At 39.9% G+C, this 13,689-nt stretch overlaps 1 protein-coding gene across 2 annotated transcripts; it reads right to left on the bottom strand.

The window, feature by feature from the left end:
* Positions 1-362: 362 nt before the first annotated feature.
* rnf141 (ring finger protein 141) lies at positions 363-12,671 on the bottom strand. Of its 2 annotated transcripts, none has more exons than XM_050073855.1 (6): positions 12,593-12,671; positions 8,752-8,955; positions 7,902-8,010; positions 5,493-5,674; positions 3,621-3,728; positions 363-3,471 (listed from the first exon to the last, which is right to left on the bottom strand). In XM_050073855.1, the coding sequence occupies exons 2-6, from the start codon at positions 8,886-8,888 to the stop codon at positions 3,321-3,323; spliced, it is 687 nt and encodes a 228-aa protein (XP_049929812.1). In that variant the 5' UTR covers positions 8,889-8,955; positions 12,593-12,671; the 3' UTR covers positions 363-3,320. The 2 variants fall into 2 exon arrangements, with proteins under 2 accessions (XP_049929812.1, XP_049929813.1); XM_050073856.1 differs by having other exon boundaries at positions 8,752-8,958; positions 12,593-12,669.
* Between the last annotated feature and the right edge of the window lie 1,018 nt (positions 12,672-13,689).

The following is a 13,689-nucleotide window of genomic DNA, read 5'->3' as shown; positions in this document are numbered from 1 at the left end:
ACCTTTTCTAATATTATTAATTATAGCATTTTTTTTTTCTTCAGTAGCTTACCTTTAATGTCCCCATGTGACTACAAATCAATACCAATTTATTACAATAAATTATTAGAATTACTACACTGGACACATGGGCACATCCTGATTTTTGATTGTTCCCTGACATAGTGTAAAATGCAGTAACACAGTAGCTCACATGATCCTTTGTGTGTTTTTAATGGAGATGGATTAAAAGCTTTTAATGATCAGCAACACAACTTGTTTCTAAATTAATTAAAGCGATAACAGATCACTAAGAACGTTCCCTAATTAACTGAAGAGATTAAAGATCCATTCATCTTTTAATCCGACATAACACAAAATAATAAAGTGCAAAAAGTGAGTATCTCTTTATTAAGGAGAATACAGTACGAATCCATTCAGCTTTAATACACCTCCTTCCATTCAGCAAATTTACACACCGACTTTGTGAATCAGAAGCTTTACAGTAATCTATTGAACATATTCTCATTCTTTAAGATTACAACTTTGTTTTATACATTTTAAACTGTACCAGGCAGTAATGAAGAAGAAAGAAAGGTCTCTTAATGCTGCTCATTTCTTTGCAGTGCTGCTGTTTAAGTTTTACAGTTTATGATAGTAATTTTCACCACAGAGATGAAATCATCTGTAGGTTAAATGCTCGAACACCAAAAAAGCTACGGCGAGGTTTCAAAGTGCGATTTGTCAGCATCACAACCAGAAATGACTTTTGATCAAATTAAAATTCATGTTTATGGTCTGTTAAATAAACAGAAATCAAACGTCTATTAAGGAAATGACTGCTCTGTAAAATGAATAATCATATATCATGTAAATCATTGTGTTTCATATCGTCTCATATTTGGAGGAAAATGTAAAATTATCTAAATGTGATCTGATGCAAAACTGATGAACTCGCTGAATGTCACAACAAAACACTAAGTTATCGTTCCATATCTTTACATCTTTAATTAATACATTAGATTTCAGTAAATAGAGATTTATCACTCTAATGAAAATTAAGGTGAATATTTTCACTTTTTTTTTTAAATACTTCAGTGTGAATCCAGACCTCATTAATCACAACCATCGTTTCTCTTAAAGTGCTGCCTGTGATTTATGTGACCTGGAAACTCAGCAAGAAATACTTATTTAAAATAAAACTATGTGTGGTTTTAAATTTTACGTTACTTTAATTATACAAAAGTAGATTTGTAACTGAAAAGCTGCCTAACTCAATCAGCTGTGTTTAACTGTCGGTATGACGACAGAGCAGAGCAAAGACGCGACTGGTCGTTCTGGGAGTGTAAACTACACTAACTACACTTATACAGCAATCAGATTAAAATAACCATAACAAAATTATGGTAAATTAAAAAATATATATGTACAAAGTAAAACAAGATGAGAAAAACAGAGATGACTAATAGTGGTTATTTCCAACAATAGAGATACAACAGCAAGCTGAGTCATTTAAAATCATATTAAACTATTTGGTTCTGTTCACCTCACTCACAGACCATCACCAGTCACTGTGTCGCGTCTGACCTGGATCAGAATGTCAGCTCATCACAGGGTCACATGACACGGCTCAGACGGCGTGTCGTGTGGGATATAAACATGCAGGGTTACATTGCACAGACGACAGAACAGCATTACAGGTGGGAACAAGGTCAGTTTTACACAACGCTGTGTCTTAGATTTGCACTTTAAGTTCAACGTATTGGGAAAACGCATTTGTTTCCAGGCGTAGACGAGAAGATCGACTCCACTCTCACTTCTGTCTGGTAAATATGAGTCCAGCAGTCAGTCAGTCAGTCAGTTAGCTTAGCACAAAGACTGGAAACAGGAGGAAACTGTTAGCCCAGCTCTGTCAAAGCAAGACAAGATCACTAATTTACACTTTACATCTGCCTCTATAACCACTCCAAAGACACAGTACACAAACAAACATATAATGTGTGAGTTTTGTCATGATTGGACGACGCCAAGTCAGCGCCCCCCATCTCCAGCCTTTATGCTAAGCTAAGCTAACTGCAGCTTCATATTTACTGTACAAACAAGAAAGTGAATCAGGGTAGTTTCACCAAAACGTTGAACTGTTCATTTAAATTCTTTAAAACTTTAAATATATGAGTCAAACTTATTAAACCCTCTCTGAATACGAGGGCTGACCTTGGTTCAGCTCCTCTGTCTCAGCTTCTGTCCCATTTATATCAACATGACAGGATCAGGATCAGAGTCCTGCGTCAGGTCGGGGACCTGCCAGGAAGTGACCCGCAAAGACAGGTGATGCGCAGGTGGTATTTTGGCATTGTTTTATTTCCAGGTTCAGTTGTGGATAAAAAAAAACCATAGCTGTTGGATTACAGGTGTTGGACGATAAATATATTAAAATTAAATAATGTCATGTAATGTTTAATGTTTTATTCATCTGACTGCTGACTCTGTGTGTCGGCTCGTCTGCTGCACCACCTGGAAAATGAGGCTCAGTTCAATCAGGTGTGTTACTAACTGCAGATGTGCTGCTCAATATTATCAGAATAAGCAAAAAATATTCTTTAAACTGTATTTATTTGATTATCTTCATATTAAAGAATATTATCTGAGTTTCACATGTATGAAGGATCCCAGAACGATGTCTTAAATGTGCTGCCTGACCAAACAGTGCATGGTTATTATAAGATTTGTGTTTTTTGGGTCGGGCCGCAGCTCTTGTGTTGACGGGTCAGGTTGTGTTAAGGACCTTATGGGTCATATCAACAGGTGGCAGATGCAGTATTGCACGTCGTGGTGCCAGTTCAGGAGCAGGTCTTAAAAATCAGACCTGTGCAGAACTCTGATCTGGATCCCTGTCATAAAGTGCCTGATTAATCCCAACACACACAGGTGTCTGACTTCAAGTTAAATTAACCCCTAATATTACTGTAAAACCTTTCAGTGTACTTTCTGTTACTCTGTGTGTTAAATTAATATTTTATTATTTATTTTATTATATTACAGATGCTGAATTTTCTCTTCAGACACACAGATCCCATGAAGCTTCACATCTACAGTTACTGGGGTTACACAGAGCATCCTGGGAGTTTTTTTTGGGACTTAAAAGAAACAAGGTTTCATTTTCTGAACCTGTGGCTGAGAACACAACGAGCAGGAAACTCTGCTGGTTTCTTCTGCATCGTTAGCTTTTTAGGAAAAATCTCCTCCTCAGTGAAAGTGACATTTTGTGTTGCAGTGTGTAGAGTCTACTTGGTGCGGGTCGATTTCTCTCCTCGTCTAATTGGCTCAGCGTGCCGTCTGTGTTAAGGCCTGTGTGGGTGGCCCGCCTCATCAGCCAAGTTGAGGATGTAGCCAGCTATGTCGTCCTCTGTGGGGAAATCAGACATTACCCACGACTCGTTGGCAGCGGTCACTTGCAGGCGACATATCGGACAGTTCCGGCTCTGCCCGCTCCTGCAGGAACACCAGAGAGTGTAATCATTACTGTCACTGTGTGTGTTCATAACATGGGTGGCTGAAACGTCTCCGTGAAAACTCTGAATGATTTACAAAGCACAAGATGAATTATTTTAATTGGTTCAATCTTTAATCCATCACCTCACCATTTATCAATGCACTTCTGACAGAAGCTGTGAGCACAGGGCAGAATGAGGTCGGCCTTCCCATCCATGCAGATGCAGCACTCCTCTTCATCGGTCAGCTGCTTCACTCTGCACAGACACACCAACAGAAAGACATCAAACTGTCCTCTAAGGAGGAAGGTGTCGCTGCCCCCGCAATGTCATTTTGGTGTGACAGGCCTGATGCTGGATGAGTCTCGATGGCTTTCAATCAAAGAAAAATCTCCCTCAGTGTTATGAAATGCATGAGAATGTAAAAAAGATGCCGTCAGCCTCCACAGCTCCTCCTATAGATGGGAATCTATCCAGAGGGATAAACTGTCACTCTGCTGCAAGATAACTTATAAAATCCATCATTTCAGCAGCATGTGGGACATTTAACAACCTTTTCCGGTTGTCCAGCAGCACCGACACCTGCCGTGCTGTGAGTCAGAAAAACTTTACATTTTACACAAACCAACATTCAGTGACTTTTTGGCCTTCAGGAAGCTGAAGCTGAAAACACAACGCTGACTAATTATCCCCTGACACCTGCAGCACAGAGCGGACTGTCAGTACAGAGACCAGTTAGCATTAGCATAGTCAAAGTTCTGACAGTAAACATGGTGTAATGTGCAGTTTATGGATGTAAACCAACCCTGGAGCTTCCTCACACTGTCTGCCCAAAACCCCATCACAGCAGATACTGTGTGTTTCACAGACACTAACACTGTGTAATCTACTGCCAGTTAGCCTACAAGCTAATAAACAATATTAATGAAAGATGCTAACAACACTTAGCATTCTGATACGGCTGCTAGTTGTTGATTCTGATGCACAACAAACTCCTCATCTGAGTTTGGGAATGTTTCTCCAATCACATATTCTGTACTAAACACTTCATATCTTTAGTGCTCTAAGTGTGTTCACACTGCACAGTGCGGGAAAATGCAGTGAGCTACTGACGCACTCAAAACGGTCCAAAAGTTGAGTGTGGAATGACGGACACTTCTCACCCTCAACGACTGCCATCTGACACAACAAATCTCTTAACTTTTGACATGGCAGCTGGAGACAACAAGAAGCCTGATAGTTCTACATGTTTTTAAGTACCAAAACTGTTGTCGAACAGAAGCCATCAGTGATGCTTGTTGGCTCTGTGATGATTTGGAACCACCAACAATGATGCAAGTGCTAACGTTAGCATTTGCTGGCTAGCTAACTTGGCACATTTCAATCAGCACTGATGTTGTGGCGTAAGTTTGGTTTATGTGTGGGCGGAGATAAGGCTCACATGTTGGTGATAATGCTCCACTGTGTGTTTGTGATTCACTGTTCTGATAGGTGCAAAACAGCAGTGTGCGATTTGAGAAAACACTCCTCGCTAAAATTAGCGCACTAATCAGTAAGTACATAGTGTACTACACTGAAGTGTACTAACAGAGGGATGTGATATGAGACACACTGTGTGTGACTGAGGCTGAATCTCTCCAATGTTTCCTCTAACACTAACATTAGCCATATTGATGTGCACTGCTCTTACAACAGTCACCCTAGGGCGAGCAGGAAGGAGTCCATCTGCTTCCTGCCTCCTTTCAGAGTTTAACTATTATGTTTAAAAACCATGTTATCCAATAAAAATACTGATCAGTCTCGCTCTGTTTGAGGTCATCATGTGACAGTTAAACAGGATGCTCCTGCAGAGACCTACATTAACAGTGTGAACAGAAGAGCTGTAAAGAACATTTAGTACCAAATCAATCTAACACATAAAGCACTCAGCCTTCTGGATGTAAATTAAAGTGTTAATTTCTGTTGAAGACTCTTGTTTAATGTGAAACAGATTCATACAGAGACCTGTTTATGTGCCCCCACCTGCCCATCCACATGCTGGCCTGGCAGGAGTCTGTGGAGGGGAGCTGAGCAGAAGGGCCCTCGGTGGCGCCCTCTGCAGACAGCACCTCCGCAGCCTGGCTGGTGATGTCACGGTACAGCTGGATGAACTGGTACAGGTTCATGATGCGTGATGCCTCCACCATACCGTTCTCCTTATTGATCTGACAGCAGGGAGACAGAATCACATGAGTCACACATGACACACTGGTGTGTATGAACACATGCATTCACAGTCCGTCACCGCTGTGATGTCGCTGGGTTTAACCAGTGATACTGGTGGTGAGTTCATTCAAGCTGCTGAATCTTAAATTTTCAGATTTCAATGTGTAAAAATTATGTCGATGAGAGCATCTGAAACACGTGATCATCCTGAGACAGTAAAACATGATTCAGATCATCAGTTAATTAGCTGAGAGTGTTCTCAAAAAAATCAAATTGCACAATGACTCAACCACGATGAGTACCTGCAGAATACTGAGGGAAATATGTAATATTTCTTCCTGCAATAACGTCATACTCCCTCCTCTTCTCCAGGAGGAGAAATCCTGACCCAGAAGCTCCATGTACAGAGAGAAAGTATTAGATCTTTGGAAACATGAGACCCTGAAGGCTCTGGTTTTATTCTTCAGCAGCCATGTGCACTCACATTTTCACAGGTTTATTGCTGCATTCCCCCGAACACATCATCTCTGTTATAAATTCCTCATTTAAAATAGGTTTTGAGAATGTGCTGCAGCGTCTCAGATAATAACCAACAGACAAGAGATGATCCCTGAAATATAAAATTCAGCCTACAAGAAAAATGTGTCAGTTGATCTGGGTGAGATCAACTAAATCAATATCAAAGTCTGTATTTAAAAAAGAGCAGATTTGATTCAAACCCAGTTTGTATTTCCTGTTTGATTGTAAAAAGGCTGACGTCTGCATGTTACAGGTTGACCTCCACACTGACACACTGCTGTAACCGTTATAAAGATCTGATTAATTATTAAACTATCCAAACTATGATCAGACCAGCTCATCAACAGTTGCCTCGTAGTATCCAGGGGCTGATTCAGCTGAGAGAAAATTGTATATTCAAAAACACCAATAAGAACAAAATGCTAAACTTCACAATGTTTTAACTCAGGCTGTTGATCTGTGGAATCACTGTAATGATGAGCTGACTTTATCCAAACTAAACAAACTCCTCAGGAACAAAACGCTGAATGGTTACGAGTCTGATCAGCGAGTTTCTATCTGGTTCTTTCTGGTTTGTGACTGTTTGATGGTTTTGATTCGTCTGTTCTGTTTATTTTGTTCTCGTTCCGTCTGAAAGAGTTGATTTTTTTTAGATAAATATCACGAACACTGACGGCTGTAAACTGAACTTTTATTTTCTACACTGTGAAATATCTGACTGTACATTTACAGTAAATTACTGACTACTAGTTGCATCGCTGTCACTGTAAGTTATTGTGACATTTTTTACAGTAAATTACTGTGATCTCACAGCAGCTCTGTCTGTCTGCATATTACTGTGATTTAAAGATTTTACTGATCACTTTAAGGCTCTTCATGGTCTCTCTCCCAGCTGTATCTCAGACCTCTAAGTAACGTATACACCAGGACATTCTTTGAGGTCCTCGGGCAGCAGAAGTCTGTTCTTTAATTCAGTTTTTCCTGAATTTTACCTGAGTTTTCAGTTCATTTAAAATATCTTTTATTTCCTTAGTTTTTATCTTTATTTATCAGTTCTTTTAAAAGGTGTTGTTTTCATGGCTGGTCTGTTTTAATTGTTGTCATGTGAAGAATTTTGTAACTCTGTTTTGTGCTCCCAAAGAATTACAGTATTTAACTGTAATCTTACAGTTAAACTCCATATATTACTGTGATTTAGCAGAGTTCTTCTGTAGAGTTACTGTATTTACCTGCATGAATACAGTCAAACATCACAGTTGTAGCCTTTAAGGTGCTAAAATTTTAATTTATTGTGAAATATTACAGGTACATATTGTAACTTTCTGGAAATCACTTGCAGTTTATGATTAGTATATAAAAATATGAGGGAGTGGGGCCAGGAAAGTTTATTCCATCTTCTAACCCCGTCTGAACATGAACAATGTTATTTATATTATTTAAATGTTGCTGAGGATCCTGTTTTCTTTTGTTTTTATTGCTCATACGTTTTATTTTGTGTTTGTATTATTTTAACATGTTCAATAATCTGACTAGAGACACACATAAACTCAGAAACATCCCTGACCTCAGTTTATACAGAACATGATCTCAGTGTACGGCTTCAGTTTCTCTACCTGTGTCTGCTCATCTCTCTGACACAGAATCAAAGGTGTGGGCAGACGCTGTCGTCGGCGTGTGATGTGAATGAGGAGCGCTCTGTGAGCTCACCTTGGTACAGAGGACCCTGACAGCCACCTTCCACAAGGCCGTGGCATCAGATCCTGGCTGCACCTCAAACAGGAGGTGCTTCTGTTGCCCGGTCGCCAGTTTGGCCGTCCTGACAGAGATCCAGAAAGAGAGGACACATTCAACTCAATAAACCGCTCTGCATCGTTTTTACTGCTGTTATGAACACAAAATAATGTCCAACTCAAACACAGCTACATTCAGCTGGGAGGTTTTCTCCTAAATTCAAAGTGTGTTTCTGTCCAAAGCTGCTGTTTGTGCAGGGTTAACTGTGTGCACACTGTTCCATCACTCACCACACTCGTCTGTGAACTCAGCTTTCTACAGTCAATACAGATCCATCCAAACACAGATCTGTTCAGATCCACACTGCATGTTCCTACACTCAGTGATATACTGCTGCGTAACCACTTACATTATGCTGCATGAATATTATTCAGTTTATCCAAATGACTTCTTCATTCTGAGTGAGAACAACACGATTTAAACGTGTGATCCTGCCTCTCAGTTTCTGTCTCTGAGAGCTGCTGAGCTCAAATTAAATTGGCAGAAGCCGGCCAGTGTCCGGGGAATAAAGATGGGTCAAATCCAAATCCTTCAAAACACTGCAGCGTGCTGTGCAGTGAGTTCAGCTCTCAGTCAGAGAAGTCAAAGTAAAATCAATTAAACATCCGAAGCATTCAGGTGGAGATAACTTCAGTCAACTTTCCTCACAGCTGTTTGCTTCCACCTCTGTGTTCCTGCGTCCCTCTGCTACATCACAGCCAATGGACAACAGCTGTGTTTTTACACTGAACTACTTCCTGTTTGTCCAGAACAAACTGTGACTTACACGTCGTTGAGTTCAGCCACTCTTGCCAGAAACTCCTCGTAGGTCAGGTAGCCGCTGTCACGCACCAGTCCGACGTGTTTGACCAGCTTCTCAGGCAGACGGGTCATCACCGCCTGGCCTGAGAGCTGCTGGCCCATCGTGGCTGCAGCAGCACTTAGAAAACAGCACTGACAGGAAGCTGCACCTCATTCAGCTCTGCAGAGCCTGCTGGGACACAAACAGTTCACACACACAGGTTTTAATAATGTGTGACAGTGTGTGTGTCTCTAACCAGGACCCTCTGACCTTTACTCAGATGTTACTCTACATCGGTCACTGAAATCATCTAAGATGTTTCTGAGAGGTCTGACACCAGGAACGTCATATCTCAGACTCTTCAACCTGTTACGATTATTACATCATCAACTTTTCGGGTCAACAAACATGATCAAATACATACATATACATATGTACATTACTGCCTGTTGTGTTTACATGTGTGTTTGTTTACATAAGAATGTCAACAACATTTTGGACGGCATGACGTCACAATAAACTGCAGGATATTCCGACCATTATAAAACTCAGACGCAGCACCTAAGGGTTGTTTTCAGTTCAACTACACGTCTGCTCTTTATAATCTTATTATTTATAATAATAAATAATAAACCTAATTTCTCATGTATTACATTTGCTTTAATTAAATTTTAAGGCCGTGACAGATGGTTACTAATCCTCTGACAGAGGAGGCTGATGATCAGTGAGCATGAGATACAAAATTATATTAAAATAAATGAAGAGTCAATATTTACTGATGGTGTTTGAGATTTGAATTTTTACCATGTCGTCGCATTATTGCCAAGTTCGCCTACTTTAATTCATATTTTATTACCATGGTAAACTGGAAAACAAATTTAATGAACCAAAACAAATTTTTTATTTCACCATTTTCTAAAATTATCCCTCGAGTGCTCCACAAACTCAGCATTCAAATTAAACTGCAGAATGACTCAACCACAACGAGTACAGGAGGAACACTGAGGGAAATATGTCATATTTCTGCCTGCAATAAACTTCATACGCCCTCCTCATCTCCACGAGGAAAAACACAAAGAAAGGTTTTAGATAGAGCTGCTGATCTTAACATGACAGAAGGCTCTGGTTATGATCTTCAGCAGCCGCGTGCCCACGAACTTTCAGACGAAAAATCTGCCAGGTTCACGGCTGTGTTTCTCCACATACTCCATTTCTTTTATCAAGTCCTTGTTTACCACAAGTTTTGAGACCGAGCTACAACCTCTCAGAGTGTCCATGCAGAGTAACAATTAAACTACAGGAAATAAACATGCGGTCACTAGAACTGGGTAAGATGAACAAATTTAAAACCCAAGCTAAAAGAAGAAAACACTGAACTGAAAAAACTGAATCTCTTGGTTTGTAAACTGTAAATAAGGTGACCTCACATCACACAGACCAGTCACAGTTTGTTGCCTTATAACTTTATAACACAACACATGACCAACAGATACACAGACATGTGACTGCTGGACATTAACATGCTGCTGTAACAGTTCCTGCTCTCATGAAAAGGTTTTTCTTTGACAGTTTGGATCCTGTCTGCAGAGATTTGCTCTCATTCAGGCACATCAGCATCAGTGAGATCAACATCTGGATCAGAGTCCAGTTCACCCAGAAACTTCAGGTAGTTGGAGGGTTGAGATCAGGTGTCTGTGCAGGACAGTCAAACTCTTCTACAACAAACTGGTCAAACTATTTCAATTCAGTTCAGTTCAACAGAATTGAATTTATCCTGAAGAAAATTCTTGTGCCAGAGAGAACTTCAATTACAGTAACATAAATACCAGTAACAAGAATTAACGTTCACTAACCAGTAACAACAACCAGTGGGTTCCCGGGTCATGGTCACACACTGGGCCCAATTTTAGAAGTATTTAGAGTATTAAATATCAATCAAAATATTCAAAATATACAAGATAAGAAGTGCTGTAAAGAAGCAAAAGCAAAACCAGTGCCTAATAGAGTCACAACAGAAGTAAGACAAGTGCAAGAATTACTAAAAATGAACTATGTATTTATTCAGAAGCACACGATTGTGTAAAATACTTTTTTTTCTTTCAATTTTACTTAGTAAAGGTTTTTTAAAAAAATCATATTTAATGTGGGCAAAATGAACAGAAACTGACACGCTTCAGCTAAAAATCCTTCATCAGTGTGAGACAACCAGCAGGAACTGCAAATAACCAGCTGAGGTTCAAACAACAATCAGGACAGAGAATATATAACTGAATGATAGGATCCATCTGTGAGTGAACGACCCACTCAGCACTGACCTCTCCCAGGTACGAGGAGAAACAACAGGAACAAGCTGAAGAACTGAGTAGATGATGATGCCCTGCACGAACACACAATGAAACCCTGGTACAGACCCATCAGGCCATCAGACTGATCTTTACCAGGCAGCTTCCCAGATCAGGTCGAGCCTTTCCCACATCAGCAGCCAGACAGATACGGGCAAAGTGGAGGGGCTACATGAGGCACAGAGAGGTGGCTACCAAAAACTGAGGTACTATAGAATCCAGATAGATAAACAGATACACAAAACAACACCTGAAACACAACCTCATACAAAGTAATGTCAGAATATATCTACACATAATGTTCAGAGTCCAGAAGAGCTCAGTGTGAACAGAGGCTGCAAATGCACCGTTTTTAGAAACTCTCTCAGACAGACAACAGGAGACACACAGTGTATATAAGGACAAACGTTAGGAGCTGTATGACTGTGACTGTGCACCTCTGTGTACTGGTCAAGAAAGATTTGTCCTCATCCATACTGAGGGTCTGATGACAGACAGACAGACAGACAGGTGCTGTGTGCTGCACAGACCATTAAGGGAGCAGCAGTAGCTCAGTTTACAGGTACCTGGTTTGGGAACCGTAGGGTCTTCAGCTCTTCGTCCTCATGCAACAGACCAAGTATGGAGTGTGAACTGGTACCTGGACAGGTGCCACTTCACCTCAGGTGCCCCTGAGCAGGGCACTAAACCCTCAACTGCTCGAGGCGCCTGTCCACGGGCAGCCCCCCTCACGTTTGTGCATGTGTGTATTTCAGGCCTCTGAGTGTGTGTGTGTGTGTGTGTGTGTGTGTGTGTGTCCACATGTTAATGAGCATACAGCTTCAGCAGGTTCAGCCTGATGTAGACTCAGCTCAGCTGCTCCTGACAGTTTTAATGCTGACTAACAGTGTATAATACAGAAGTGACGGTTTCAGTGACCTCGGGCTGAACTGAGACTCAGAGCTACCGGAAGTGAAAGAGAATTTACAGCCGTTAACTTAACAAACAAACACATCCGGTAAGTCACGTGGAGACTTCCTGTAGCCGCTGACTGACAGCAGACAACATGACTGTACATTATTAAACACAGTCTGAAGCTGTCAGATATAAAATCTCTGTAAAAAACAAACTGTGATTAAAGATTTCATCTCCAACGGAAACTCAGACAAACAAACAGTTTCAGCGACATTAGCATCTCATATTAAAGTCTGACCGATCAGTGAGCTAAAGGACAGACTGTTTAATATTTAACCGTCACTGTGGAGAATATCAGAATTATTCTTCTGTTCAAATCACCTGTCAAACTTTATAACCATCCGCTGAACCTCGGTCCAAACACGACATGCTAACATTAGCTTCTCACAGCAGGTTGCTAACGAGCTTTAGCATCACTTTGCTCCGTAAATACTGATTTAATAAAGTCAGAGTCTCTGTAAGTGAAGCTGAGGAATATTAATATGACGCTGTGTCCTGATGTGAAATGAAACAGAAGCTTATTTTCTCACCAAACACTGAACAGCATCAGAGGGACGAGTCCAAACTTCACCGCTGGCTGTTTGTGTTGACACAACACAGGCGCAGTTTGATGACGTAACAGCGCGTCGTACCTTTCACTTTTGGTGGGATAAGCACGTAAATAAATAAATACTGTGTTTACAAACAAATATAAAAAAAAAATACTGGATCAACAAATAAATAAATAAAAGGTAAAAAATACATACGGTGTTTACAAAAATAAATACTGGGTCAAGGGTTTTCTTCATAATTTCTTTTTATTTAAAACATTTCTTAGTTGTTGTTTTTTTGTACAGTGTACAAGATAATTATAATTATGCTGACTGAAACTTTTCTGTTCAGATTAACTAATTTAAATGGTATGAAACTCGTAACTATGCACCTTCCTCTTGGAAGCTAAAATGTTGTCTCAGGACCTGAACATGCACAAGACTAATCTTATTATTATTATTTTTTTTAGGCTTTCTGTATGTTTGATATTCTGATATGTAATCGCATGTTTAAGGTCCCTGATTGTTCAGGGCTACATTCATTTTCCTCACAAAATGAATCACATATACTTATTCAGAATAAATAAGTGTAAACAATGCATCAATAAGCTTAAAATAACTTTTTTATTGCATGTAACAACGTTTTCCAGTTAATCCAGTGAACTTTGTAGACACGGATTTATTGTCATGACGACAGTGTACAATTGATGTGACTTATATGACCACATTAATAATGAATGCTGAATGATTGTCTTTATCAAAATGTCTCCATAATCCGAGGCCATTTTTGCCAGGTTAGGTTAAATTCTATTTCTATATCCAAACCAATCAAAACTCTGAGTTCATCAGAACAATAGTTAAAAACTGTGATCAGTCCAGAACCAGAGACTTTGTTCTCAGGTCTCTGTTGAAAATTAGATCTCGATCTCAGTGGGACTCAGGGAACAACCAATCTATCATCAATTAAAATAAAGAAACAAGAATATATTTCGTTTGTTTGTTTGTTTGTTTGTTTGTTTGTTTGATTCAGTCCACAGTCTGATCTCTGCTGTCAGACTAAATGGTGTCAAATATTTTCACACATTATAAGAATAAGA

This window comes from Epinephelus moara, chromosome 20 (genome assembly GCF_006386435.1).
Source record: "Epinephelus moara isolate mb chromosome 20, YSFRI_EMoa_1.0, whole genome shotgun sequence".
NCBI classification, from domain to species: domain Eukaryota; kingdom Metazoa; phylum Chordata; class Actinopteri; order Perciformes; family Serranidae; genus Epinephelus; species Epinephelus moara.
This window is presented reverse-complemented; position numbering and strand designations above follow the sequence as displayed.

Coding starts and splice junctions, on each gene's coding strand:
- rnf141 (XM_050073855.1), bottom strand. CDS start 8,888: ATGGGCCAGCAGCTCTCAGGCCAGGCGGTGATGACCCGTCTGCCTGAG. Junction 8,011..8,751: donor GTGGCTGAACTCAACGACGT/GTAAGTCACAGT, acceptor GATCTCTGTCAG/GACGGCCAAACTGGCGACCG. Junction 3,729..5,492: donor GCCAGCATGTGGATGGGCAG/GTGGGGGCACAT, acceptor GTGTCTGTGCAG/AGTGAAGCAGCTGACCGATG.